We start from the raw sequence: 27595 nt of genomic DNA on the forward strand, positions 1-27595 counted from the left end.
TCTGGTAGTATGATAGTAATGCATAGTTATACACAAATATCATTGATCTGTCACAAGTAGTTCTTATCAAACTGATACAAGTAAAAAAACTCAACATTGAACTTGTCTTATCAATTCAAAGTCACTAGACCATAACCGAAGGGGGAGGGCCTCAAAATAGTCGTCAAACGAATATGTATTGATAGTGATGTAATTTCAAACATAACAACAATGATCTATTGTAAATAGATCCTATCATACTACCTCCAGTTGAAAATTTATCATTTAACATGGCTCATCTATGCAAAGTCACTGGGCCATGTCCTAGAGGAAAGGCATTGAAAAAGTAATATAACTGATACGTACTGATAGTAATGCAACTTCATAAAAAATATTATTGATCTATCACAAGCAGTTTCTAACAAACTAACTTAATCAGAAAACTTGACATTGAAAACTAATTCAAAGTCACTGGACCATGGCCTCATCATTGTTGTGTTTTGACAGTGATGCAAATTCGTGATCTGTCACAGAGGAGGGACGAAAGATATCAGAGGGACAGTCAAACTCATAAATCGAAAATAAACAACATGACAACGTCATGCCTATAAATGAAAAAAAAGACAAACAGACAGACAATAGTACACATGACACAACATAGAAAACTAAAGAATAAGGAACACGAACCCAACAAAAAAGTAGGGGTGATCTCATGTGCTTCCGAAGGGTAAGCAGATCCTGCTCCACATGTGGCACCCGTCGTGTTGCTTATGTGATAACAAATCCGTTAAAATAGTCTAATTCGGTAGGTCACATTCATGGAAGGGAAAGGGATTGTAGTTACGACGTAAGGAACTTATCCGATATCATTTGTGAAATGGTTGTTCCATAACGGTCAACCAACTCGTGATGGCGTCCGTAAAATTTACGAAGGAATTATTTCAACTTCACCATTTGGAACTCTTGGTTTAATAGCTTCCTTGTGAGCAGCAACCCTCTATAAAGAAAATCATGATAGGAAATGCAAGCACGGGAATATCGTTTCAATCGGGAGATATATACCCCGTATGCAGGTGCTGCTGGAATGTTGCTACTTAGAAATGGAAAGTTCACAATTGGAAAGCTGAAATCATCTCTTTTGTCGTAAAGTTTTGTTTTGAACCGACCCTCATTGTCAATTTTAAGATATGCGGCCGACTTAACTGTATCTGTAGTATCCTTTATCTCTAGTTTGATGGGATAGATGAGTTCAACATAGTCACCAAATTTTGAATTATTTAGTGAAAGAACATTATCTATATAGCGGAAAGTAGAGTTAAAGGATATTGCTAACTTCTTGTCCTTCTTCCTAAGAAGTTCCTGTATAAAGTCAGCTTTATAATAAAAACAAGTCGGCAAGAAGAGGGACACAATTTGTACTCATTGGCATGCCGACAGTCTGTTAAAAAACATGTCCTCTAAACGTAACAAATATGTTGTCAATCAAGAAATCAAGCATCTTGATTATGTCAGTTTCAGAGATTTTTTTGTTTAAATCAGAGTGATCCATAACAAAGTAGGATTTCACAAGTCGTGCAAGTATGTCCTATCAAACCAACTTCAACAGAAAATTAACATGGACTATATCTATTTAACTTTAAGTTGCTGGACCATGACCAAGTGCTGGACCATGACCAAGGGTGCTGGCCTCAAAATAGTCATTGAACTGATATGTACTGTGAGTAATAGAATTTACTACTAAATATCAATGATCTATCAAAAGATGTTCCTATTAAACTAAATTAAGCAGAAAACTTAATAATTGTCTAAGCCACTGCATCCCCATCGCCAGAAAAAGAGGTCTTAATGTCTCTCTTTCCACATCTATTATCACAGGCAAGACAAAAACTAACGACTGGGCAACATGCACCAAACAAAAACTGGGGTAATCGCATGAGCTCCAGAAGGATGGCAACCATTGTGTTGCTCATGTTAGTACAAAACAGTAAAATAAACTAGAGTCTCTAAAGTGCCTGTGATTCACCTTGTTCTATGTGCATATTAAACAAAGGACACACATGAACTCATTACAAAATTATGCTTTGGTGATGGTGATGTGTTTGTAGATCTTACTTTACTAAACATTCTTGCTGCTTACAATTATCTCTTTCTATAATGAACTTGGCCCAGTAGCTTCAGAGGTAAATATATTTTGTAAAAATTTACAGAGATTACAAAATTTATGACACTTGTTAAACAAGAGGCTCTCAAGAGCCTGAATCGCTCACCTTAATTTTTTTGGTCAAATCTCTCATCAATGATTATTTTGGCTTTTCAATTTATTTAAATGTTCTTTGAATCGTCCTATTTTCTTCAAAAGCAAAAAAAAATCATTTTCTCCTATGTTCTATTTTAGCCATAGGAGCTATGTTTCTTGACATACAAGGAAATAAAATATAAAATTTATACTAGATACTCTGAAACTCATTTAGCATTTGTCGGTTGAAGACAAAACTTTACGACAAAAGAGATGATTTCAGCTTTCCAATTGTGAACTTTCAATTTCTAAGTAGCAACATTCCAGCACCTGCATACGGGGTATATATCTCCCAATTGATATGGTATTCCCGTGCTTGCATTTCCTATCATGATTTTCTTGATAGAGGTTTACTGCTCACAAGGAAGCTATTAAACCAAGAGTTCCAAATGGTGAAGTTGAAATCATCCCTTCGTAAATTTTACGGACGCCATCACGAGTTGGTTGACCGTTATGGAATAACCGTTTCACAAATGATATCGGATATGTTCCTTACGTCATAACTACAATCCCCTTCCCTTTCATGAATTTGACCTACCGAATTAGACTATTTACCGGATTTGTAATCACATAAGCAACATGACGGGTGCCGCATGTGGAGCAGAATCTGCTTACCCTTCCGGAGCACCTGAGATCACCCCTAGTTTTTGGTGGGGTTGGTGTTGTTTATTCTTTAGTTTTCTATGTTGTGTCACGTGTACTATTGTTTTTCTGTTTGTCTTTTTCATTTTTAGCCATGGCGTTGTCAGTTTGTTTTAGATTTATGAGTTTGACTGTCCCTTTGGTATCTGTCGTCCCTCTTTTAGCCTAAGTTTGGCTGATATTGATACAGCAGTTTCGAAGGAGAAGATTTTTTAAAGTAAGTCAACATGATGAACAAATTGTGAAAAAAGTCTTTAAAGGGCAATAACTCCTTAAGGGGTCAATTGACAATTTTGGTCAAATTGACTTATTTGTAGATCTTACTTTGCTTAATATTTTTGCTATATACAGTTTATCTGTATCTATAATAATATTCAAGATAATAACCAAAAACTGCAAAATTTCCTTAAAATTACCAATTAAGTGGCAGCAACCCAACAATGGGTTCTTTCAAAAATCAATACGGAAAGTCCATAATCACATGGCAAAATCAAATAACAAAACGCATCAAAAACGAATAGACAAGAACTGTCATATTCCTGACTTGGTACAGGCATTTTCAAAATAGAAAATGGTGGATTAAACCTGGTTCTATAGCGCTAACCCTCTCTCTTTAATAACAGTCTCATCAAATTCCGTTATATTTACATGATGCGTTAAATAAAGTCACAATTAGTAAAATAGTCAAAATATGGGTACATAAGTCATCATTGTGAAAAATTGTCATTAAAGGACAATAACCCCTTAAGGGGTCAATTGACAATTTTGGTCATACATGTATTAACTTATTTGTAGATCTTACTTTGCTGATCATTTATGCTGTTTACAGTTTATCTTTATCTATAATAATATTCAAGATAATGACCAAAAACTGCAAAATTTCTCTAAAATTACCAATTAAGTGGCAGCAACCCAACAATGGGTTCTTTCATTCATCTGAAAATTTCAGGGCTGATAGATCTTAACCTAATGAACATTTTTAATTTACCCTGTCAGATTTGCTCTAAATGCTTTCATTTTTGAGATATAAGCCAAAAACTGCATTTGACCCCTATGTTCTATTTTAAGTAACGGCAACCATGTTTTTTGACGGATAAAAAATCGAAGCACAAACTTTGTGCAGGATAATCTAAGGAACAATCATGTTAAGTTTTATCCAAATCCATTCAGTAGTTTCAGAGGAGAAGATGTTTGAAAAATTGTTAACGACGACAGACGACGGCGGACGCCAAGTGATGAGAAAAGCTCACATTTCCTTTTAGGTAAGGTGAGCTAAAAATGACTATAAAGGGCAATAACTCCTTTAGGGGTCAATTGACTAATTTGGTCATGTTGAATCAATTGTAGATCTTACTTTGCTGTACATTATTGCTGTATACAGTTTATTTCTATCTATAATACTATTCAATATAATAACTAAAAACTGCAAAATTTTCTTAAAATTACCAATTCAGGGGAAGCAACCCATCAACGGGTTATCCGATTCATCTGAAAATAACAGGGCGATTAGAACTTGACCTGATGAACATTTTATTCCATTCCAGATTTGCTCTAAATGCTTTGTTTTCATAAATATGAGCCAAAATCAGAATTTTACCCCTATGTACTATTTTTTGGCCATGATGGCCATCTTGATTAGCAGACAGGGTCATCAGACACATTTATGATGATTGTTACCAAGTTTGGTTAAATTTGGCCTAGAAGTTTCAGAGAAGATTTTTGTAAAAGTTAACAGACAACAGACAACAAAGACTCCAAGTGATGAGAAAAGTTCACTTGGCCCCTTTGGACATACATTCTTAAATGAACTGCTCCAATAATATACCCATTTTTTCAGTTTATATGTGTATTATGTGCATATACATGTACATGAGAACCATAGGGAACTATATTCCAGTGTGAATACATTTAGTAACAGTAGCTAAACTGTCATGTTGTTAGACAGGCCGTTGCCTTAGTAAAGATTTAGAACAAGTTCTAATCTTTCCAAAAATCAAAACAAGCCAGACATTAAAAAAAAAAATGACTATTATTTTTGGAAAAAACTATATTAAGATGTAGCCAAATTTTGTACAGTTGATTTGTACAAATGTACACATACATGAGAACAATTGGGAATTATGTGTGTATAGATTTAGTAACTGATTAAGGAGCTAATCTATCCGTTTTCTGTTTCAAAGCCTGTGACTTTTGAAAGAATTTGAACAAAATCTGAAAACAAATACAATCAATGTGTATAAACTACAAAACATAATCTGTTCTGTCTTTTTTTCTTTTTTTTTTTCATACTGCTGCATATATTTTGTTTTAGCTATTTAAAGCTCCTTCAAACATAAATTGTATGAATATATTTTACAGCACCTTACTGAATGATGGAAATGTTCCAGTTTATGTCAAACGCAACTTAACAAATTGTTTTTTTGTTGTTGATGTTGTGATTTTGGCACTTGATGATGGAAAACAGTTTTTTCCATGAAAATACTGCTATCAACGCGCAATCATACGTGATTAAAAACTATTGAAGTTTTAACAAGTGACAAGTTTTCAAGTTGCTCAAGGTAAGTAGAAATTCAGTGGTAAGTTATGTTCTGCAACATCAACTAGTTCTATTTTAAAATCTTTACATCATTACACCCACCTGTATATATTTAACACAAAAGAAGAAGAGTAAAAATTATATTTAATAAAAAAAAAGTGTGTGATGTTTATGATTCTTTTGTATATCTATGTCTGCCTCTAATTTGAGGAGGTAAGATGACAGCCCCTGAACAGGGAACCTGTCCTGGTATCTGACATATACACTTTTTACTGTCAGAAAGTCCAAATAATGCTGGATTCTTCTCATCTTTTGTTTGTTCTTCTTCTACTTCCATTCTGTAAAAGAAAATGACTGCTACACAACATTTGTCGATCATTTCACTGTCTTGACTTAATTTAGTGTAACTTAAAACTAGATGAATTACAAGTTAGGGTCACATGGAATTCCTTTGTCAGTACATGTTTTTATAACCAAACTTTTATACAAGGTATACATTAGATTGTAGTTGAATTGTTGTGTGAATAATCTTATAACAAAGAAAGAATATAACTTGACTCTACAATCCATAACCAGCTTATACAAAAACCTTGGAATGAGCATGGTGTATTGTGTTGAATTAGGAAATTGACTTTACAGGTGCATCAAACTTTTATGATAATCAGATTATAATAAGATTGCACAATTCCATCTTCCAAGGGTTACGATCCCCTCCTGCTCTCTCTAACTTTGGCAGATCAAGCCAACATTTGTGATATCAATGTTGCGCCATCTATCTTTACTGCAATATTGCATTCTATTCCAATGTAAAATTTTGGATATTTGCATAGATTTTTCCATATGAAGAAATGGCATAGTTCACATTTTACAATAAAAATACCCAGAAATCAGTCTGATATCAAACAAAATGTGGTATGATTTCCAATGAACAGACACATACAAAATGTGGCAGGGTTAAGCATGTTTGTTGATGCCAATTTTTTTAATTATGAGAAAGTAAGTGTATTGCTATTTATATTTTCCCTAGATCAATTTGATTAATAAATAAATATGATGGAACAATTACACCTTAATTGATATAATTCTCTCATATTTTGCTCCATTTTTAGGAAAGTTTTGGGACATCTTTCACTTTTGTAATGAACTGTATCAAGAAAAAACTTATACAAATAAAAATGTCTAAACACATACATGTATACATTTGGGAGAGACACAGTAGTTGATATAGACTGTATCACTTAGTCTAACCAGACAAAGACAAAATTCATACAGTTGAACTTCTATCCCAGATATCAAGGGTATTATAGCACTTACAACACAGATGCCCAAAATTTATATAGCCTCAGTTTATGATGTAGTTCAAAAGGAAAAATCTCCCTGCATATTAAAATTTAAAAGCAGCCATGACCTCTCACCGATGGCCTTAATCTATACTTACTCTGTTTTACACAATGTACTTCTGATAAATGAATGAATTTCATCCTTTGAATGAGAATCTACATCAATAACTAATTTCTTTCCATTACCTGGAAAACAAAAAATATTAAAACCAATGATTGACAGATAGTTTGTTATATTCATGATTTACATGTTTCCCCTCCCCCCAATCAACATTTTATCATTTATGTCCTAAGTCAATAAAAGTTCAGAAAACAATTATGACCTTTCCTACTATATTTACAACCTAAAAACTAAAAATTCTGTCTGCTCAAATGATTTTTTGTTTTTGTTGATCATACAGAGTTTGAGATATATACTAATAAACACTTGTTTAAATGAATTTTGTTTCAACTGCAACCATTTCAGTATCTACCAAAGTATTAAATTGGGAATCAAGAAAAACCAAATTTATTTATATACTTTAAATGTGTTGCCCCATACTCTATAAATGTCTCTACCAAGGAAAATACACCCTACATGTATATAATATGGTAATATACATATTTTGATATTGGGGCACTTTCAAACAAGTTAAATCAATGTCTATCTTACATGTCTTAGATAAAGCTTTATCTTGATATACTCTAACAAGTAAAAATATATTTTTCTATCATAGTTTAAAAGAAACGTGGCTTATGTCCATGTACTTACTGAAGAAAAACTGGAAAACAGGAGTCGGTGTTAAGTTCTTAAAGGTAACAAATTGAGTATGAGGATTTTTATACAACAGTTGAGGTAGATGCCAAAACACAAAATCTCTGAAAAAAAAGAAAGTTCATATTATTTGAGAGCAACTGCCTTAAAACTTTGAGGAATATATTTTATGATATATATATAAATGGCCATCGCATATTGAAATTAATAAATACAACAGAAGTTAAAATATATGTAAACCGGGTTTTTTTCTAAAGTGAATATTGATTAATATTTTTATGGGTTAAATATTTCTCAGTGGTGTCTTGCCATGGCTTTGTTTGGCCTTGAATGTTTGTTTCTAATATTTTATTAACTGTGCATTTGCATTCAGATCTCGCAGATCAAATTTATATGTCATTGTGTATTAATTTAGGTTTTTTGATTGAGTTAAGTCTGCCAAATGATATTTTATCGTGTGTTTTTCTATGTTGTGATTTTATGCTATTGTTTCAGAAAAAGGGAGAAGGTATGGATCCATTAAAACATTTGAAATTTTTGCACCTGTCCTAAGTCAGGAATCTGATGTACAGTAGTTGCACTTTGTTGTTATTTATTTGTGTTTCTCGTTTCTCGTTTTTTTTTATATAGATTAGACCGTTGGTTTTCCTGTTTGAATGGTTTTACACTAGTAATTTTGGGGCCCCTTTATAGCTTGTTGTTCTGTGCGAGCCAAGGCTCCGTGTTGAAGGCAGTACATTGACCTATAATGGTTTACTTCTTTTTTAAATTGTTATTTGGATGGAGAGTTGCCTCATTGGCACTCACACCACATCTTCCTATATCTATGTTTGATTTAAAAATAAAACAATTCATACAGAATTGGTTCTCTTTCACAGGTAATGCCTCCTCATACTATGAGGCAAGCATTACCTGTAAAAAAAAAAGGGGCGAAGTCAGTATGAATTATTTTTTTGTAACTTAAATATTAGTTAAAAAAAAGAAACAGAAATACTGTAACGTTTCTGATTTTAGTTTTGTTGTTAGGGATCTTAGTTGTGACGTTATTTAAGTTATGACGTCATATGCATTGTAAACAAAGAAACGCTATCATCAGGTAACTTTTTTTTCATATCAAAAAATCATTTAAAATGAAATTGATATTGCTTTCCTTCCTATTTTATACTAGACTGATAAATGTATATTTTACTCAAAGTTTCATACCAACAAGACCAGAAAAAGGAAGCACATTGTAGATTTCTGCACAGATGCGGGAATTCAAAACATGACATCAAAAAAATTGAACGATTTTGAGTTCATTAGTGCATTGTACAATAAAAGTTTCGGGAAAATCCTGATTTTTTTTTTTAATAATTTTTCTTTTGTTATTGGAGACTTTGTCCCCATATAATTCTGTAGTTTTCCATGTTGTGTCATGTGTATGATTGTTTTTCTTTTTTTCTTTTTCATTTTTAGCCATGTACAAATGTATGTATGTATGTATGTACGGAGCACCCCTCTTTTGCTGTGAGGGTACAGTGGAATGTGTGTACATTCCCTAACAGGATTAATGGAGATGTGTCACTAATTTATACACAACCCACCACCAGGACAATCCCCAACCCAACACAGAGGGAGTGTTAGAACTTGGGGAAAACCACCGGGCTTCTAGGCGGGAACAGACAAACAGAAGAGATATCTATAGATTGATCTCTAGGTCAAAGTCGTGGACCACATTGACCAAACGAGTCCCCCAAAGTACCCATTCTGGTTTAATCTCCGGTCTAGTTACCAGAGATGTGTTTGGGAGTGTGAAAATCACCCTACTAATGGTACTGAATTTCCAGCGCCTGAACATTGAACCCGGGATCATCTGCACTGTAGCCATCGGTCTTAACCACAAGGCCATGAACCCACATATCGTTGTCAGGTTATCTTCGATTGATGAGTTTGACTGTCCCTCTAGTGTCTTTCAGCCCTCTTTTACAACATACAAATAATATGGGGACGAAGTCCCCAATAACAGTAGAAAATTCAATAAAAAAAAAAAATCGGGAAAATTTCCCGAATTTGTCATCGTACTAATGAACTCGAAATCGTTCAATTTTTTTATGTCATGTTTTGAAATCCCGGACCTGCGTAGAAATCTACAATGTACTTCCTTTTTCCGGTCTTGTTTGTATGAATCTTTCAGTAAAATATATATATTTATCAGTCTAGTATAAATAGGAAGGAACGCAATACCAATTTGATTTTTAATAATTCCTTGTCATCTCAGTACCAGAATCTATGACAAACGAGACGATTTTAATTTTGAAATTATCAATTTCCCCCACCTTAGTAGTAATATACCAACTTCACCTGCATATGAAATATACATTTCCCAACTTATTAGGTATTCAAGAGCTTGCAGCTCCTATTCAGACTTTGTAAAACGTCACCAGTGTCTGAGCAGAAAGTTGATGAACCAGGGGTATGTCAAAGAACGTCTCGTCCTTTTTCTAAAAAAGTTCATCGGAAGATACCCAGAACTTGTTGATAAATATTCCGTATCAACTTCACAAATAATACAAGATGGTCTTGAAGGATAGATTTTGCGTACTGACGTTTGTTATCATCTTAATTACGTATTATAGAATTCTTTTATAAGTCTTTTTAAGATAATTATTTGAAGTGACTAAGTGGTTATGTAAAACCACATACTTTGAACGGCAAAATTATTTCATTGATTGATATTACTTTTACTTAAGGATCTTGAATACTATGAATGACAAAACTATTTTATTCAATAATACTACTTTTTCTGTTTAGTCTGTTTTTCATGATATACATTTGACATGAAACTGTACTTATGTATCCCGTCATACTTTGAACCACACCATTATTTTATTTATTATTATTACTTTTACTGTTAAGTCTGGTTTTTGGTATATCTACTTTACGTGAGTCTGTATTTATGTATGCCGACATACGACAAAATTATTTTGTATGTCTACCTGTGCGAATTTCAAACGCGCTATTTTACACCAGTAATGAAAACCTTCTATCATTTATGGGTAGACTTTACATGATAAATTCAGCCGTATTTGACGTAAAAACTGTTCTTATGTATCCCGTCATACTTTGAACCACACCATTATTTTATTTATTATTATTACTTTTACTGTTAAGTCTGTTTTTGTTATATCAACTTTACGTAAGTCTTCATTTATGTATGCCGTCATACGACAAAATTATTTTTATGTCTACCTGAGCGAATTTCAAACGCGCATTTTTAAATCAGTAATGAAACCTTCTATCATTATGGGTAGACTTTACATAGATAAATTCAGCCGTATAAGAAAAGCAAAATGAGAATGTTAAATTAATGTATGCCTTTTTGTGCTTCTTTGTTACATTTGTTGTTTATGTAGAGATATTAAGATGATAACACAATATTGACTGTTGTACCCTTATTTTTGACATTTTTACTCTTTGAGTATGTTTGTTTTGTTCATGCATCGTTGACAATTTAATGGAATTTGATGCGACTGTCATATAAGTGAGAGGTTTAGCTAGCTATAAAACCAGGTTCAATCCACCATTTTCTACATTAGAAAATGCCTGTACCAAGTCAGGAATATGACAGTTGTTACCCATTCGTTTGATGTGTTTGGACTTTTGATTTTGCCTTTTGATTTTTGATTTTCCTTTTTGAATTTTCCTCGGAGTTCGGTATTTTTGTGTTTTTACTTTTTTTTTGATATTGAAAAACGTTACCTGATGATAGCGTTTCATTGTTTACATTGCATATGACGTCATAACTTAAATAACATCACAACTAAAATCCCTAACAACAGAACCAAAATCGGAAACGTTACGGTAGTTCCGTTTCTTTTTTTTAAACCGTATTTAGGTTACAAAAAAATAATTCCTACAGACCTCGTCCCCTTTCACAGGTAATGCCTGCCTCATATTATTGATTAACTGTCTCATAAATGAAAATTAAATCAAATATTGACAGAAAATAAAAGCACAATCAATTTTCAAAACATTTACAATGCTCCTCTGTGAACCTGTTGACCGGGTCCGATGTTGTAATTTAATGTCATAACTTGAATTTCACTTTTTAAATGCAGGGCACCATCTTGAAGATATTTCATTGTTCGCCTAACAGGCGCTCTTCCTTTCATAAAAGGCATGACTGGTCTTTTTAAATTCTGTAACGAGCGTTTATAACATTTTTTTTCTATTATCCTGAAAAAATGTGTATCCTTGAAACAGGAAGTTATCGGATTACGGTAATTGCCACAAAGTATACATATAACAACATATAATATAACATCTAAAAATAAAAATAAAAAAATTAATGGGGAAAAGAAGTATGAAATTTTATATTATCGAATTTTGAATAAAATATTTTGTTCTTTAAAATCAGAAAATTAATTCTGCAAATGGTGAACTTTACGACATACAGACGACAAGAAAATGGTTTCAACAAGCGCACGTGTGTTATTGGCAGGGACAGTTTTTGCTATCAGCGCAATTTTGACTTTGCGCTATCTAATGAAAAAGACAAGAAAAAAGACAGGTCTCCAATTTCTTGTTTAATTTTGATTTTAACTGAAAACTAATCCTTAATTCTAAATCAAAGTTCCTTGTTTATGTCCTTGAAAATTCTATGATGCCATTTCAAATTTCACTTCTTCTATGAGGTTAATCTTCTACTTCTACATCTACTTTGTAGTGACCACCTTCAACACATTAAAGTTTATGTCACTTGTACCGTGCACTGCTTTGTGGCAACTTGAATATCATAAAATTGAGAAAGGAAATAGGGAATGTGTCAAAGCGACAGCAACCTGACAATAGAGCAGACAACAGCCACCAATGGGTCTTCAATTTAGCGAGAAACTCCTGCACCAGTAGGTGACCTACAGCTGGCCCCTTAAAAAATATGTATACTAGTACAGTGAGGCTCTGGAAGGAAGTGAACAGCATAGAGTGTACATAATTTTAATTGTAAATTGGTGAATGTTTTAAATGTATATAACTTTCAGGGGACTTGCTGCCTTGCCTGGCAATGCCAAATACATTCAGCATGAATATGGTTCCTTACTTGGAAGAAGAAGAAGAAGAAGATAATGGACGTCATACTTAACTCTGAATTGTACACAAGAAACTAAAATTATAAACCAAACAAGACTAACAAAGGCCAGAGGCTCCTGACTTGGGACATGTGTAAAATTGTGGCGGGGTTAAACATGTTTATGAGATCTCAATCCTCCCCTGTACCTCTAGCCAATGTAGAAAAGTAAATGCATATTAAACAATACACATATTAAAATTCTGTTAAAGAAAAGTCTGAGTCTAATGTCAGAAGATGTAACAAAAGAAAATAAATAAAATGAAAATAATACATAAATAACAACAGACTACTAGCAGTTAACGGACATGCCAGCTCCATACCTCAATTTAACTGATTGAAATACCTGAACCTATAAGATGTCTGCATATTGAGTTATATTTACGAATTATTTCCTTATACTGATGATAAAATTTAGTATTAAAGATTCATACATGTATAAAGTGAAAAATTTAACATTTCTATAATATTAAAAACAAAAATTAAAAATAACATTTTTATAATACATGTAGACATGGAAGTAAAATTGGGGTAACAGGAATTACCATTATTATCCGAATAACACTTGCTATTTTAATTTTAGCACATATTGACAATGATTGGTGACTTTAAAACATTGATTATTAAATAATATTATATTATAAGTGTTGTGATGAAATAGTTTAGTTTGGTTAGTCATGATGCAACTTATACTAAAGTGTGTATTCTTGTGTTTGTACTGTAGTGTTAGGTGTATAAGTTTCACTCATACACAGACCACAAATGCCAAGTATACCCTTTAAGGTTTATGACCTCCTCTGTGGCCATTTTTGTATGAACTTTTCAAACTTCAATTGTATCAAAGCTATACATGTGCAGATATATTGAATAATATAAGAGAATGAGAGGCCATTGTGTGCATATATACCAAGGGGAAACTTGATGCTAAGCATTATTATTTATTGTTTCATTGCATTTAATAGAAAAAGAGTAAAAGAAAATCCACTGCCTTTAATACAGAGATTTTTGTTATAAAATTTCAAACAGAGATTACTCACTTGCTTTTCTATGATGTGCTAGTGTTTATTTTTTATAAAAAGTTCTAACCAACCTGTAAATTCCAAAATACCTCGTGCTGAGTCATAATAGTCGAGCGCACATTAAAAGGTGCACTTGATTTGGTCTATATTTTTATTATTTATAGCCAATAACTTCATTAATAAACTTGTTTTAAGGAAATCAATGCTAGCACTGCATGCAATAATCCTATATGGACCATAATTTGTTATTGGGCTCCGTTTCCTATAACTATAGAAAAGTGATAAAATGTGAATTACTGTAAGAAAAGTTGCAACTACATCTAAAGATGCCATAATTTTTATCAACATACAAGTGTATATATGCTACTCTTCCCTAGAAAAAAAAAAAAAATATACGAATTTCAAAGATTCTACAACCGTATTTTTGTGTCGTTTCTCGCGTTACTTTTTGCTTCCTTAGAGCATAACGCCAGGGCTCGACATTACCGTTTGTCCGATTGTCCGGGACAAGTGGAAATAGGTGTCGGGCAAGTAGATTCATCATACTACTTGTCCGATGGGACAAGTGAAAAGATCGATGTCAGATGTTTATAGATCAAATTCAAGACTTATACATTCCTAAAAACATGAATGATTGTTTTATTGATCATACAAAATGAAATAAATATTCATTGATTGAACCAGAGACATGTAAACTTGTATAATATGTCTCTGATTGAACGTATTTGAACATGCTGGCAGCCATTGACCAGGGGAAATAAGTAAGGGGAAGTAACCCAATGTTAATGTTTCTTCTTAGTATAAGGCTCCTTGAATTAGGAGCACCTCCTATGCATGATATGGAGTTCTACCATTGTTTACCTTAACTTTAAAATTTTAAATTAAAGTTTGTGTCATTTGATTTTGCTATTAGGCATAATATTAAATTAAGAAAGGTTTTATTTAATAATATCTAAAAAAGGCAAATTTTTTACTAAAATATTTTATGTACTTCCTTATCATATATCATGTATATCAATGTATATAAAAATCAAAATAAATTGTAAAATCTTGTTTGGCACCATCAATAAATTAAAAAGGTTTATTTATAAAAAGGTGCCAGGTGTATTTGGTTTAAACCATACCACTACTTCAGAATGAATATAGGTCCATGAATAGGAGAACCTAGTGGTATTGGAAAGAGATATGATTTAATGATCGACACATGATAGTGACAATGAGTCAGAGAGCTCATACTTGCAAATAAGCCTTCAGTCTGAAATAACAAAATGAATTTTGATGTGGTATTCATATAACATAATAAAATGCCCCCTTTATTGATCTTTATTAGGTACAATCAAAGGGCAAGTGCTATTATTGCAAATAACATATATTATCAATATGGAGGAATTTCAATTAAGAATTCGGACAAGTGAGTTCAGAGTTCGGACAAGTTGATTTTCTTGCAACTTGTCCGAAGGGACAAGTTAGAAAAAATGATAATGTAGAGGCCTGAACGCTGACTGATTTATAGATAATCGGCACTGGTAAATTCGTAACTTTTGCTTTCAAATAACAAAGAACATTGACCAATAAGAATAGTGAGAAGAAAATGCCGAGAACTATAAGTATTTATGTAGCAGATGTAAGAACAGTGGCGTGATTTTTGTGTCCGATTCGTAACGCAATTTTTAGATGATGTAATCTGCTTTGTTGTAATAGAATTCTTAAAAACAATATGCAAATATGAACTCTCGCTAGATGTTCAAACAGGTAAATCCGAGATGATTTACATTCTTGTTTTGATCTTCGTAATAATTAAGTAAGAAAATTACGTTATTGTTATGCGTTACATTTCACACGAAACTGAAGTCCAGTTATTTATTAAAATTGTTTTTGTCCTTAAGTTCTAATCATTTCCAGTCATACGTGAAACATGTGACTAACATGTGACAACGCCATTACGGCCGGATGTACAAAATACTAGGTCTAAACATTGTTTTTGTTTCCAACGGGATGTTAGCAAACATAATCTGTAGACTTGTTTCGTCTTGTTTAAAAGAGGAAAATACAATTGTCAAAGAGATTGCGCCGGTGGTCTGTTATATTTCCTATGTGCATAATGTTACATACGATCCTGTGTGAAAATAAATGCCCAATGACTTGACAAAATCGATTTCATATTTGACAGACGTTAGAACACACTTCGTTTCCCGATAATGACGTGAAGAGTCCTTGGAAAAATCAATCGAAATTACGTCTCTTATCATTGTACCAATGCTCGTTGGATTGATTTAACTTCAGCAGTAAATATTACTGGATATTTTAGGTGAATAAATATAATTTAATAAAAAATACATGTTAATATACCGTTACACTTGGAATGTACAAAGTTGGAATCTTTTTTATCAGTTTTTAATTAATATTTTTTATTCATGTTCTGCAAACATTTATCAGAAACGCAATAAACTTGTCAAAGGAGAAGTAAACTTTTACCATGCATGACTTGAAAGGAAGTACTTTATTGATTTTAGCCCACTAAAGTAGGTTAAAATGTGGAAACCATGTAGATGGTGTACAGGTCACAAGTAACACATTGTGCCTATTTTAAAGATTTTAATTCCAAGTTAAAAGTATTTTTCTTTACTGGATTTAAAGAATGTTACATTGCCAATGATTTGGAATAAATTGTATATAACTGGAATATCAAAACCAAATATAAATACATTTTTTTGGCTTAAACATCAAGATACAACGATTATGGTATCCTGTATCAATGAAGAAAATATGGAAAATTCTGAATAAATTGTACTAATTGTTTTCAAAACAAGCATATATTTAGGAGTTTTATAATACTGTTACATTTAAGATGGATTTTAAGAAAAAGTATACTGTTCAGATTATTTTAAGCAGATTTTGCAATAAAATAAAACTAAAAAAATGCTTTCGGTTTCTTATGGTTTCCTGTTGCGTTTAAAAAAAACTTTAATATAACATTGAAAATAGATTTTAAATATTAACATGAAGCAAGTAACACTAGTAATGGTGTTTATTTATGCCTTTTGAATTATATTGTGCAAAATAAAGAAAATAAAGATTGGTTTCATGTTTGGTTTCATGTCACATAAACGGTGAATCAAAATGTATTATTTTTTTCTCGAAAAACTCAATTGTTCCATTCATACTATTCTAACACCAACACAACCCACAAAATAAAAGTTAAAATTTTAGAACTTATAAAAAAGGATACAAAAAGAAACCAAAGGCCAAATACCAAATTATGGTCCATATCTATCAGTCATCAAATTGACAAATATGACAGTACAAGGATAAAGGCTGTGGATTTTCTATAAAATTTCCATATGTTGAATCAACACAAGGCAGTGTTCTCCTTTTTCCACTAAGGTAAGGTGGGTGTTTTGAAAAAAACACCTGCAACCGGTTGATTTTTTTAACATTTTCAACCGTGTTTATTTTTTTTAGTTTTACTGTGGGTTGGGGTCACAAATAGAAGGATAAGTATTGTATTCACATTTAATGGAATTGAACCATTCTTCTATCACTGCCAGCCTTTCATCAAATGATTTGACAAATTAGATTTGTGCATATCGGATAGCAGATCATAATGGCTTTTGCAGGACTCCCTCCTCCTACGAAGTCTGCTAATGCATGGCCTATCAAACCAAGTTTCTGTCCTGTTTCTCGCTTTAGTGCTTTATTTTTGGCACACAGAACAGTAATTATCCATTTAAAGTCCTGTTCATATTTATCACCAACCCATGAGGGGTAATCTCTCAGTTTAATGACTATCCCTTTTATGAGGGGTACATTTAAAAAGAAACAGATGAGGGGTAACCTCTTGATATAATGACTATCCCTTTTATGAGGGGTACATTTAAAGAGAAACAAATGAGCACATATTTGTTTCTGGCCTTTTTATCATTATGGACACTCTTGTAGAAAAGTTGTACCAAATAAAACGATTTTCCCCCTTTTAAGGTAATAAATCTAAGTTTTTCTTTTTCCTTTCTTCAACAGTAATATGACCCCTTGCCTGATGGACAGTCCCTCATTTAAGGGATATATCCCTCATTTTGGGAATGTTCCCAACCTGTTTATCTTCGCGATCACCTGTGTGCCTTTTCTGTTGTTTTGATAAATTTTTTTCAATTTCAACAATATCAATTCAACTATCCGTTTGTAGTTGACTTATATGGCTTAGAATTTTCCCTATCACCATCGTTATTGGCCTTTCCATTCCCCCGATTAATAAAAGAAAACATTGAAATTTGACGATCTGCCATTTTTGTCAATGAAAAACTGCGAGGTGCGATTAGAATTTAAATTTTTACGGTGCGGAACCGAAAAAAAATTCTGGAATTTGAAAAAAAAAGCCGACTACGTGCACCTCCTTAAATGGAAAGGTGGTCGGCTTTGAAAAGAAGGTGGCCGGCACACCCGGCTTAAATGCCAAATGGAAAACACTGCAAAGGTACATAATCCTTAACTGGGTTACCCTACAAATCTACTGGAAGCGTTATTAAGAGAATCCTGGTCACATAAATAAATAAATGGATCCTGGTGTAGTCTATACAAACGGGGCCTTTTATAGCTGACTATGTGGTATGGGCTTTGCTCATTGTTGAAGGCCGTAAGATGACCTATACTTGTAAATGATGTCTGTGTCATTTTGGTCTTTTGTGGATAGTTGTCTCATTGGCAATCATACCACATCTTCATTTTTGTAAAGTCTTGCAAGTTAACATAAACACAAAAGTCGATTAAAGTTCAATACTTTATTATTCAAAATCCAAAGTACATGTAAAATGATGTAACAGTAACTGCAGGCTCTGCCTCAACAATACGGTGACATAATCCCAAATCTCCTATGTACGCTCCTCACGTACACAAAATCATCTCTCCTCCTTGTATATCGTAAATCTTGTGTACACTATCTCTCTCTTTTATACTACTCTAGTAACCTGATTACAATATGGTTAAATAACTCTGAACAAAGAAATATTCTACAAGAGCCTGGAGCCGGAGCTAAGGTCAACTGAAGCTGAGGTCAACTGGGGCACCTGTAAGAACAAAGCAACGGGGCACCAGCTGATTAACATTATTGATTTAACATTTAACAAGTACACTCTAATTGAAAGCAATAGAAATAGATCTTAATGAATTACTTTATCACGGTTAATAAGAATAAGTAATCTGATTATACAATGCTAATAAAACCTACTGATGTGTGTACATCCATCATGGCAACCATGACACATGGTATACATGTGTTATCCTTATGTAAATATGGAGTATGTGATTTTAAAAACGAACGTAAAGGTTTTGACAAAGTCATTTTGCACAAATAAAGATATACAAATATGAGTATGCTGATATGCACTCTTTTGAATGATGCACTGCCAATTTAACAGTTTACGTCAGAACATCAAATTAATATCAAAGTAAAAAGTTTTTTTTTAAATCTAATGTCAATCATTGGGATGGCCATCTGATTACCTTTTGTGACTTAGTCTTATGGATTAAAATCGGTATCAGATATAAAATGTCCAGCTGACTTAGATATTTTTGGAAGCCCTGATTCAGACATGATGAATTTTCTGTCTAGGTTTAGATGACTGTTTTTAGATGGTATGTGATTTTAAAGAACATGACAAGGCGTGCATCTGTTCTTCTGTGTGCCAGGTCTCACCATTTTAAGAGATCTATCATGTCACTAATGCTTGATGTGTTTCTGTACGGGTTAGTGACAAACCTAGCAGCCCTTCTTTGCACCTTTTCTAGTTTGTTTATATCCTCTGACAGTAAAGAAAGGATCCCATACTAAACAGGCAAATTCTAGTGATGGTCTGACTAAAGATTTATGTGCCTGCTCCTTTGCTGATGTGAAACTGATGTTAAGATTCCTTCTTGGAAAACCTAGTGTACTGTTAGTCTTATCAGTCAGAGCTCTGACATAAACAAGTCAGAATAAAATGACTTCCATAGGTCAGATATAATTTGATGTAAGTGTTGTCTCCCTTCTTGCACTCAACAGAATATGACTTGTACAGGTCAGTTTATGTCAGACTTTAATTTATCATAAAATGACTTCCACAGGTCAGCTTTTGCACAAAATATTGTGACTTAATATCGTCATATTCTAATTAGATTTATGTCCCTTTTTGATGCATTTTGACTTAGAGAGGTCATTTTTTTGTTCTGACTTGAAGCAGTCATTACTACCACTTTGTTATCAATCTCCATAAAAATAAAGTGATTACTTGTTTCCAATCAAAGAGTTTAAAAAGTGGGGCTCATCAAACCTTCTTCATTCCAGAATCTTAACATGAAATATGTATCTCATTAAATTTAATCATTTCAAAATACAAACAAAAACCAGGGGAGAAAAAATGGATCATACAATTTTCTGTCAATATCAAAAGATTTACAAAATACAATATTGGATACATTTACTAGTACCATGACAATACCTTCAATCTTCCAAGGAAAAAATAAAGGATCTATTCTCATCCACCTTTAGCTAAATTTATCAAGAGCAAAACATTTATTATTTTAATATTTCATTGAGGTAAATACTGCTGTGCTAACTGACTCAAACAAGTCACACTATGTTCTGACTTAAAAAAGTCAGTCAAAACTAAACTTATTTCAACCAAGTCTAGTTCTGTCATATTGATTGAAAAATGTATTGGAAAGCCAGATATAGCACAGAGGAAATAAGGTCCCCTCAAGTCACAATGAGGACTATAAAAAAAATATTTGGTGTATTCAATATTTAAATGCATTTTCTTTTAAACAAGTCAAATCATGTTTTGACTTTTAACAGTCAGTCCAAAACTAATTGTATTGCAATGTTTAGAGTGGGGCACTGACATATGATATTAAATGAAAGTATGGGAACGTCAGAATATAGGAAATGTATCTTAAGATCCCCTAAAATAAATAACCATTTGACTAAATTGTTTCTAAACATTTATCAAATAATAAATTCGCAGATTCAGAAGCAGGGCTTAAAGGAACTCATTAATATTGTACACCTATCATTGATTTGAAAATTTGTTCTGCAATCTGACTTTAACAGGTCAAATCATGTTCAGGCAAATTGACTTTAACAAGTCAAATGGGCATGTTCAGACAAATTGACTTAAACAGGTCAAATCATGTTCTTACTTAAAAAAATCAGTCAAAAGCTAGGTTTATGGAAATTTTGAATTTTTTAAGTCAGGCATTGCCATACATGTATGATATTAATGTAATGTATGGAAGAGTCAGATAAAAGACACGTAAACTACATGCAAGATCCTCTAAGATAAATGACCATTTGATTTAATTGTTTCTTAAAAACTTATTAATAAATAAACTCAACAGTGGCAGATTCAGAAGGAGGCTAAGACTAAGAGGAAGATCACTTAGCTTTGATTTGAAATTTTGTTCTTCAAACTGACTTGAACAGGTCAAATCATGTTCTGACTTAAAAGAGTCCGTCAAAAACTAAATGGTTTGCAAAGTTCTGTAATAGTCGGGCATTATCATGATTGTGATGTAATAGTTAGAATGTATGGATACAAGTAGGAAAAAAATTCACAAATATTAAGTCACAGTTGTAAGAACTATATAAAAGATAATTTGGTATATTTTTGATATCTTAATATTTCATTGAGGTAAATCCTGTAAGTGCAAACTGACTTGAACAAGTCACATTATGTTCTGACTTCAAGGAGTCAGTAAAATACTATACTTTAATTAAGTATTGCAACTTTAAGTCTGGCATTGTCATATGCATTTAAGAATGTATAAGAAACTCAGATAAAAGACACCCAATAATAAAGTCACAAAAATGTGGACTATAAAAGAGTGTATGCAGATATACTAGTATTTAAAATTCAAATATATTTTGTTAACAAATTTCTTCAAATTATCTTAAAAAAATTATTATATTTCTGTATTTCATGACTATTTTCTGTTAAATTAATATATTTGGAACTTTAGGTTTTAAAAAAAAACATTATTTTAAAAACCATTTGACTGAATTGTTTCTTAAAAAAAAATTCAATCTTATTAAAATAAGTTCTCATCACTCATGTCACTTGCTCCTCGATTTTTTATATGTCGCCGTGTGCGACATATAAAAAATCAAGGAGCAAGTAATGAGAACTTATTTTAATAAGATTGAAAAAAATAATGAATTAATTAACTCTACAGTAGCAGATTCAGATATGGAGGGGGCTTAAAGAAAGAAGACCTAGTTTTGATTGGACATTTTTTCCCTGTCAACTGACTTTAACAGGTCAAATTGTGTTCTGACTTCAAAGAGTCAGTCCCAACTAAACTTATTTCAACTTTATAGTCTAGTTTTTTCATATTGATTTAAAAATGTACGGAAAAGCCAGATAAAAGACAGAGGAAATAAGGTCCCCATACGACTCAATAATGAGGACTATAAAAAAGTTTATTTTGCATATTCAATATTTAAATGTATAATTTGCAAATTATGTTCTGACTTCAAAGAGTCAGTCAAAAACTTCACTTTAGCTTATTAGTACAACTTTTTAGTCTGGCATTGTCATATGCATTTAAGAATGTATTGGAAAATCAGATAAAAGACACCCAATAATAAAGTCACAATAACAAGGACTATAAAAAAATGTCTTTGGTATATTTTATATTCAAATATATTTTGTTTACAAATTTCATCAAATCATCTTGAAATTATTATTATATTTCTGTATTTTCATGACCATTCTTTTCTGGTAAGTTAACACATGGAACTTTTGGTTGTAAAATAAATTATTTTTAACCATTTGACTGAATTGTTTCTAATAAACCTATCAATTAATTAACCCAACAGTAGCAGATTCAGATAAGGGGAAAAAGGGGGGGGGGGGGGGGCATAGTTTTCATTGGATTTAATTTATCTCTGTAAACTGACTTTTACAGGTCAAATTCATGTTCTGATTTCAAAGAGTCAGTCAAAACTAAACTTATTTCAACTTTTAAGTCTAGGATTTTCATATTGATTTTAAAATGTATGGGAAACCAGATAAAAGACTGACGAAATAAGGTCCCTTAAAGTCACAATAATGAGGACTATAAAAAAATGTATTTGGTATATTTTATATTTAAATGTATTTTGTTAACAAATTATATCAAATTAATATCTTAAAAATTTATTCTATTTCTGCATTTTCATGAATTTTTTACATATAGAACTTATAGTTGTAAAAAAAATATTCTAAAAACCATTTGACTGAATTGTTTCTTAAAAAAATTTATCAATTAATTAAAATCAACAGTAGCAGATTCAGATAAAGAAAAAGGGGGATGCTAAGATGAAGAAACCTAGTTTAATTGGATTTTCCCCCCTGTAAACTGACTTTATCAGGTCAAATCATGTTCTGACTTCAAAGAGTCTGTCAAAACTAAACTAATTTCAACTTTTAAGGCCAGGATTTTCATATTGATTTAAAAATGATGGAACATTTTTATTTGATATATTCAATATTCAAATGCATTTTGATTTCTAAAGATTTTCATCAAATTATTTAAAAAAAAAAAATATTGTATTATTTCTGTATTTTCATGACTTTTTTCTGTTAAATTAAGATTTGGAACTTTTGGTTTTAAAAAAACATTATTTTAAAAACCATTTGACTGAATTGATTCTTAAAAAAAGATATGAATTAATTAACTCAACAGTAGCAGATTCAGATATGGAGGGGGCTTAAAGGAAGAAGACCTAGTTTTGATTGGACATTTTTTTCCTGTCAACTGACTTTCACAGGTCAAATTATGTTCTGACTTCAAAGAGTCAGTCAAAAACTTCACTTTAGCTAATTAGTACAACGTTTTAGTCTGGCATTGTCATATGCATTTAAGAATGTATTGGAAAATCAGAATAAATTAATTTTAAACGATTTGACTGAATTGTTTCTAATAAACCTATCAATTAATTAACCCAACAGTAGCAGATTCAGATAATGGGAAAAGGGGGGGCTTAGAAGAAGAAGACATAGTTTTCATTGGATTTAATTTATCTCTGTAAACTGACTTTAACAGGTCAAATTCATGTTCTGACTTCAAAGAGTCAGTCAAAACTAAACTTATTTCAACTTTTAAGTCTAGGATTTTCATATTGATTTTAAAATGTATGGGAAACCAGATAAAAGACTGACGAAATAAGGTCCCCTAAAGTCACAATAATGAGGACTATAAAAAAATGTATTTGGTATATTTTATATTTAAATGTATTTTGTTAACAAATTTCATCAAATTAATATCTTAAAAATTTATTTTATTTTTGTATTTTCATGACTTTTTTTCTGTTATGTTAACATATAAAACTTTTGATTGTAAAAACATTATTCCAAAAACCATTTGACTGAATTGTTTCTTAAAAAAAAATATCAATTAATTAACTCAACAGTAGAAGATTCAGATAAGCAGAAAAAAGGGGGGGCTAAGATGAAGAAACCTAGTTTGATCGGATTTTTTTCTTCTTCTGTAAACTGACTTAAATAGGTCAAATTATGTTCTGTTTTAAAAAAATGTTGAGGAGAAAATACTCAGAAAATCAGACTAAGTTTAGTGACTTTGTTGTCCTTCAAGAAGCGGTACATATAATACATAATATTTTCACTGTTTTTTAAATACATGTAAAAGTTGAAAGATAACTATCTATTGGGTGTTTTTAAATAGATTTTTTAGCAACATTTATAACTTTGTAATTATGTTCAATTGTACACTTGTTATTTTTAATATATATTTTTTGGGAACAAAATCTTGTCAGGATTTCTTGGTACTAGCATGACAAGAGCATTCATATTCTAAAATACTCTTAACATTAAAAACAAGTCAGTATCTTCAGATCATTCTGAGTCTTATTGAATTAAAGTCAGAATAGTTTTCAAAAGTACCAGGATTGTCATTTAGTATGCCAGACGCGCGTTTCATTCAGACTTTTATAAGTCAGAACATACTGACTTCCAATGTTCTTCTCACTTCTGTAGAAACAAAGACTATCTATATTTTGAATAAAAGGTTAATGCTTTATGTGGCTATGCATCTGGGGTAAGAATTATAGATGCGTACGGTAACTTCATAGGAAAACATATATGCCATGTAATTAATAAGAAGTGATTCATGTGAGAGGAAAATAAGTTATATTTATAGCATAGTATTCCGAGTTAGACAAATAAACTTTCGAACGCGTAGCGTGAGAAGTTTATTTGGCTAACGAGGAAGGCGTTGCTATAAATGATTTGTGACATGAATGACACGCCCATGACAGTCCGTGCAAAAAAAAAATCACGTTTGGCGCGAAAATCTATCAAAGCGCATGATTCTGAAGGAAGCGATGATGGCAGACGCATTCTCTCTACCCTTAGAGTCTCTACCAGATTGGCTTGAAATTGAAAATGTAGATACGGATGATTTGGTTCTCTCTCAGGTGTGTATTATTTTTTAAATTGAAATAAAATGATTTACGCTAATTATTGTCATATTGAGGCACGGACCCCCCTTTTTTTGCCAAAATGTTAAAAAAAAATGTTTTTATTTTTCCATATGTACAATTTACTACAATATTAAACTGATACCAAGTCCTAAAAATTAATAATCAGTCGATACCATGCCTTTTTCTACTATCTTCAAGATCCCCAAGCGAAAATATTTGTTTTTACCTTGGGGCCCCAAAAAGGGAAGTTAATGTTCAAAATGCATGTGCTTCTAATCGTGAATCGGTAAATTTTTACTGTGATGTGATGTCATTTATATGCCCCAGATTGGACCTTTTTTTTGGAAATATAATTATTTCATTCTCTTGAAACGATTTTTACTATTTTGCAGGTTCTTCAAGAAGTCGAGGAAGACATGTCGTTAGCCAATGCGTCGGAAACAATAGAGGAGAATATTAGACTGTCGCAAATTCATTCAAATATGGAACCATTTTATAACATGAGTGTATCACAGGCTGTGGATTACTACCACTTGGGAACATTTGAGCTAGGAGATTTCTTGCTAACCGACTTAAAAGATGAGGATGTCGAACCGGTGCGTTTTACCGCACCCGTTTTAGATGAGGATGTCGAACCGGTGCGTTTCACTGCACCAGTTTCAGATGAGGATATAGAAAAGCTGATATCGTCTCAAACAAACGCGAACACGAAAAAGAATACAAAGTGGTCTATTGGTGTTTTTAATGAATGGAGAATCGCAAGATCTAAACATGGCGATAGTATTGCTGACATACATATGCTCGAAGCTTCCGAAATGAACCACTGGCTACAACGTTTCGTGATTGAAGTGCGTAATAAGAAAGGCGAGGAATATCCCCCCAAGTCACTCTATAGCATAATATGTGGATTATTGCGCTATTGCAAGGACATGAACGTGAATGATAAGAACTTTCTTGACGAAAAAGACTTGAGATTTGTTACTTTCAGACGCGTCCTTGATTCTCGGATGAAAGAATTGTTATCAAAAGGGTTTGGAACAAAAGTTAAAAGAGCTGATCCTCTCAGTCTACAAGATGAAGAAAATTTGTGGCAAAAGGGGGTTTTTGGAATGACGAATTCTGTATCGCTCCAGCATACTGCTTTTTTCTATGCATGCAAACTTTTTGGTTTGCGAGGACGAGATGAACACCGTAATCTAGACTGTTCCCAATTTGAAATTGGGACCGACCAAACTGGAAAGTATGTGCGCTTCATAGGGAGGAGTACAAAAACTTTCAAAGGAGGTTTATCCCATCTTAGTCTGGATAACAAGGATATCAAACATTACTCCGAAGAAGGTAAGACATTTATTTGTAATTTCTAAATGGTTCTTTATGTTATACATTTATATAAGTAAGAATATGCTGTATAATTGCCAATGAGAAAACTCCACCACAGACCAAATAACTTGCATATAGAAGTTATCAACTGTAGGTCCCCGTTCCATCTTCAACAATGAGCAAAACCCAAACCGCATATATAGTCAGCTGAATAGCCATATTTGATTGCATTGTCAGTACTTTTAACAGTATGTTAAATATACTGTTAAATGTGATTTTCAACCATTACAAAACAGGATTAAATAGATTGTATCCAGTTTTCACATGTTCTGTGCATGATAAGTTTTATTTGTTAATTTCATGTTGCTTTATTATTTAATATGTAACTATAAGCAAGTAATATTCCTAAGAATATTGTGTATTTGTGTATATTATATTTTAGTTTAATTTTTAATAATTTGCCGTAAATATAAGGTCAAATATTTAATGGACGAGATATTTTCATCTTGTTTTATATTTAAATCATCTATCTGCAAACTTCATTAACTTTTCTATTACCATTGTAGGTCCTCGATGCATTGCTACACATTTTCAGAAATATTTAGAGGCGCTCGGTAATGATGGCATCTTTTACCGTAAACCACTCGAGGGAAATTCTGAGCAAACTATTAGATATGGAAAGCAGGCTGTTGGCATTAACAAATTGGACCTTTTCATGAAGGAAATTTGTCAGAAAGGTGGTATTCAGGGCAACTTTTCAAATCATTCAGGCAAGCGTACATGTGCGACTCAACTATACCAAGCAGGGATCGAGGAACAGGAGATAATGGGTAGAACGGGGCACAGATCAAATGCTGTCCGAACCTACAAAACTTCAAATGAAACAATACAGAAAAAGGTTTCAAATGTGCTTAATCCTCCTCGAGATGCCACCGAAACTGCAGAAGTATCCTTTTTCGAGGAAAATTCTAGTGATGAACCGACTACTGAAAATACGAGTGTGTTAGCCACACCACCGATGAAACGTCAACGGACCACACCAGAAATCTTGAAAGACGTTACAAATACTAAAGGGGTTGTTCAATTTTCAAATTGCAACTTCAACTTTCACTAACTAAGCTCTGCATTTGATCAAAATTTCATTTCAATATGT

At 32.3% G+C, this 27595-nt stretch overlaps 3 protein-coding genes across 3 annotated transcripts in view; 2 read left to right on the forward strand and 1 right to left on the reverse strand.

Moving 5' to 3' along the window:
- Positions 1-5580: 5580 nt before the first annotated feature.
- On the reverse strand, positions 5581-11801 carry LOC134706174 (small ribosomal subunit protein mS25-like). The gene is made up of 4 exons (XM_063564886.1): positions 11565-11801; positions 7545-7651; positions 6892-6979; positions 5581-5791 (listed from the first exon to the last, which is right to left on the reverse strand). Exons 1-4 carry the CDS (start codon positions 11705-11707, stop codon positions 5623-5625), a joined length of 507 nt encoding a protein of 168 aa, XP_063420956.1. The 5' UTR covers positions 11708-11801; the 3' UTR covers positions 5581-5622.
- A 158-nt stretch (positions 11802-11959) lies between these two features.
- Positions 11960-27595, forward strand: part of LOC134712086 (armadillo repeat-containing X-linked protein 4-like) — a 49849-nt gene continuing 34213 nt past the window's right edge. The window contains exon 1 of the mRNA XM_063573242.1: positions 11960-12096. Within this exon, the coding sequence (XP_063429312.1) occupies positions 11994-12096 (103 nt within the window). The 5' untranslated portion in view covers positions 11960-11993. The remainder of the gene's footprint in view (positions 12097-27595) is intronic.
- LOC134712072 (uncharacterized) lies at positions 24826-27576 on the forward strand. Its single transcript, XM_063573216.1, has 3 exons — positions 24826-25116; positions 25515-26460; positions 27009-27576. Exons 1-3 carry the CDS (start codon positions 25006-25008, stop codon positions 27554-27556), a joined length of 1605 nt encoding a protein of 534 aa, XP_063429286.1. The 5' UTR covers positions 24826-25005; the 3' UTR covers positions 27557-27576.

The sequence above is a fragment of the Mytilus trossulus genome, chromosome 1 (assembly GCF_036588685.1).
Source record: "Mytilus trossulus isolate FHL-02 chromosome 1, PNRI_Mtr1.1.1.hap1, whole genome shotgun sequence".
Classification (NCBI taxonomy): Eukaryota; Metazoa; Mollusca; class Bivalvia; order Mytilida; family Mytilidae; genus Mytilus; species Mytilus trossulus.

Bases quoted from the DNA above. Each gene is read 5' to 3' on its own strand.
- LOC134712072 (XM_063573216.1), top strand. From the start codon at position 25,006: ATGATTCTGAAGGAAGCGATGATGGCAGACGCATTCTCTCTACCCTTA. The intron at 25,117-25,514 runs GTGTGTATTATT...ACTATTTTGCAG, and splicing joins ATGATTTGGTTCTCTCTCAG to GTTCTTCAAGAAGTCGAGGA. The intron at 26,461-27,008 runs GTAAGACATTTA...TTACCATTGTAG, and splicing joins CAAACATTACTCCGAAGAAG to GTCCTCGATGCATTGCTACA.
- LOC134706174 (XM_063564886.1), bottom strand. From the start codon at position 11,707: ATGCCTTTTATGAAAGGAAGAGCGCCTGTTAGGCGAACAATGAAATAT. The intron at 6,980-7,544 runs GTAAGTACATGG...TTTGTTTTCCAG, and splicing joins TGTTTTCCAGTTTTTCTTCA to GTAATGGAAAGAAATTAGTT. The intron at 5,792-6,891 runs GTAAGTATAGAT...TTTCTTTTACAG, and splicing joins AGTACATTGTGTAAAACAGA to AATGGAAGTAGAAGAAGAAC.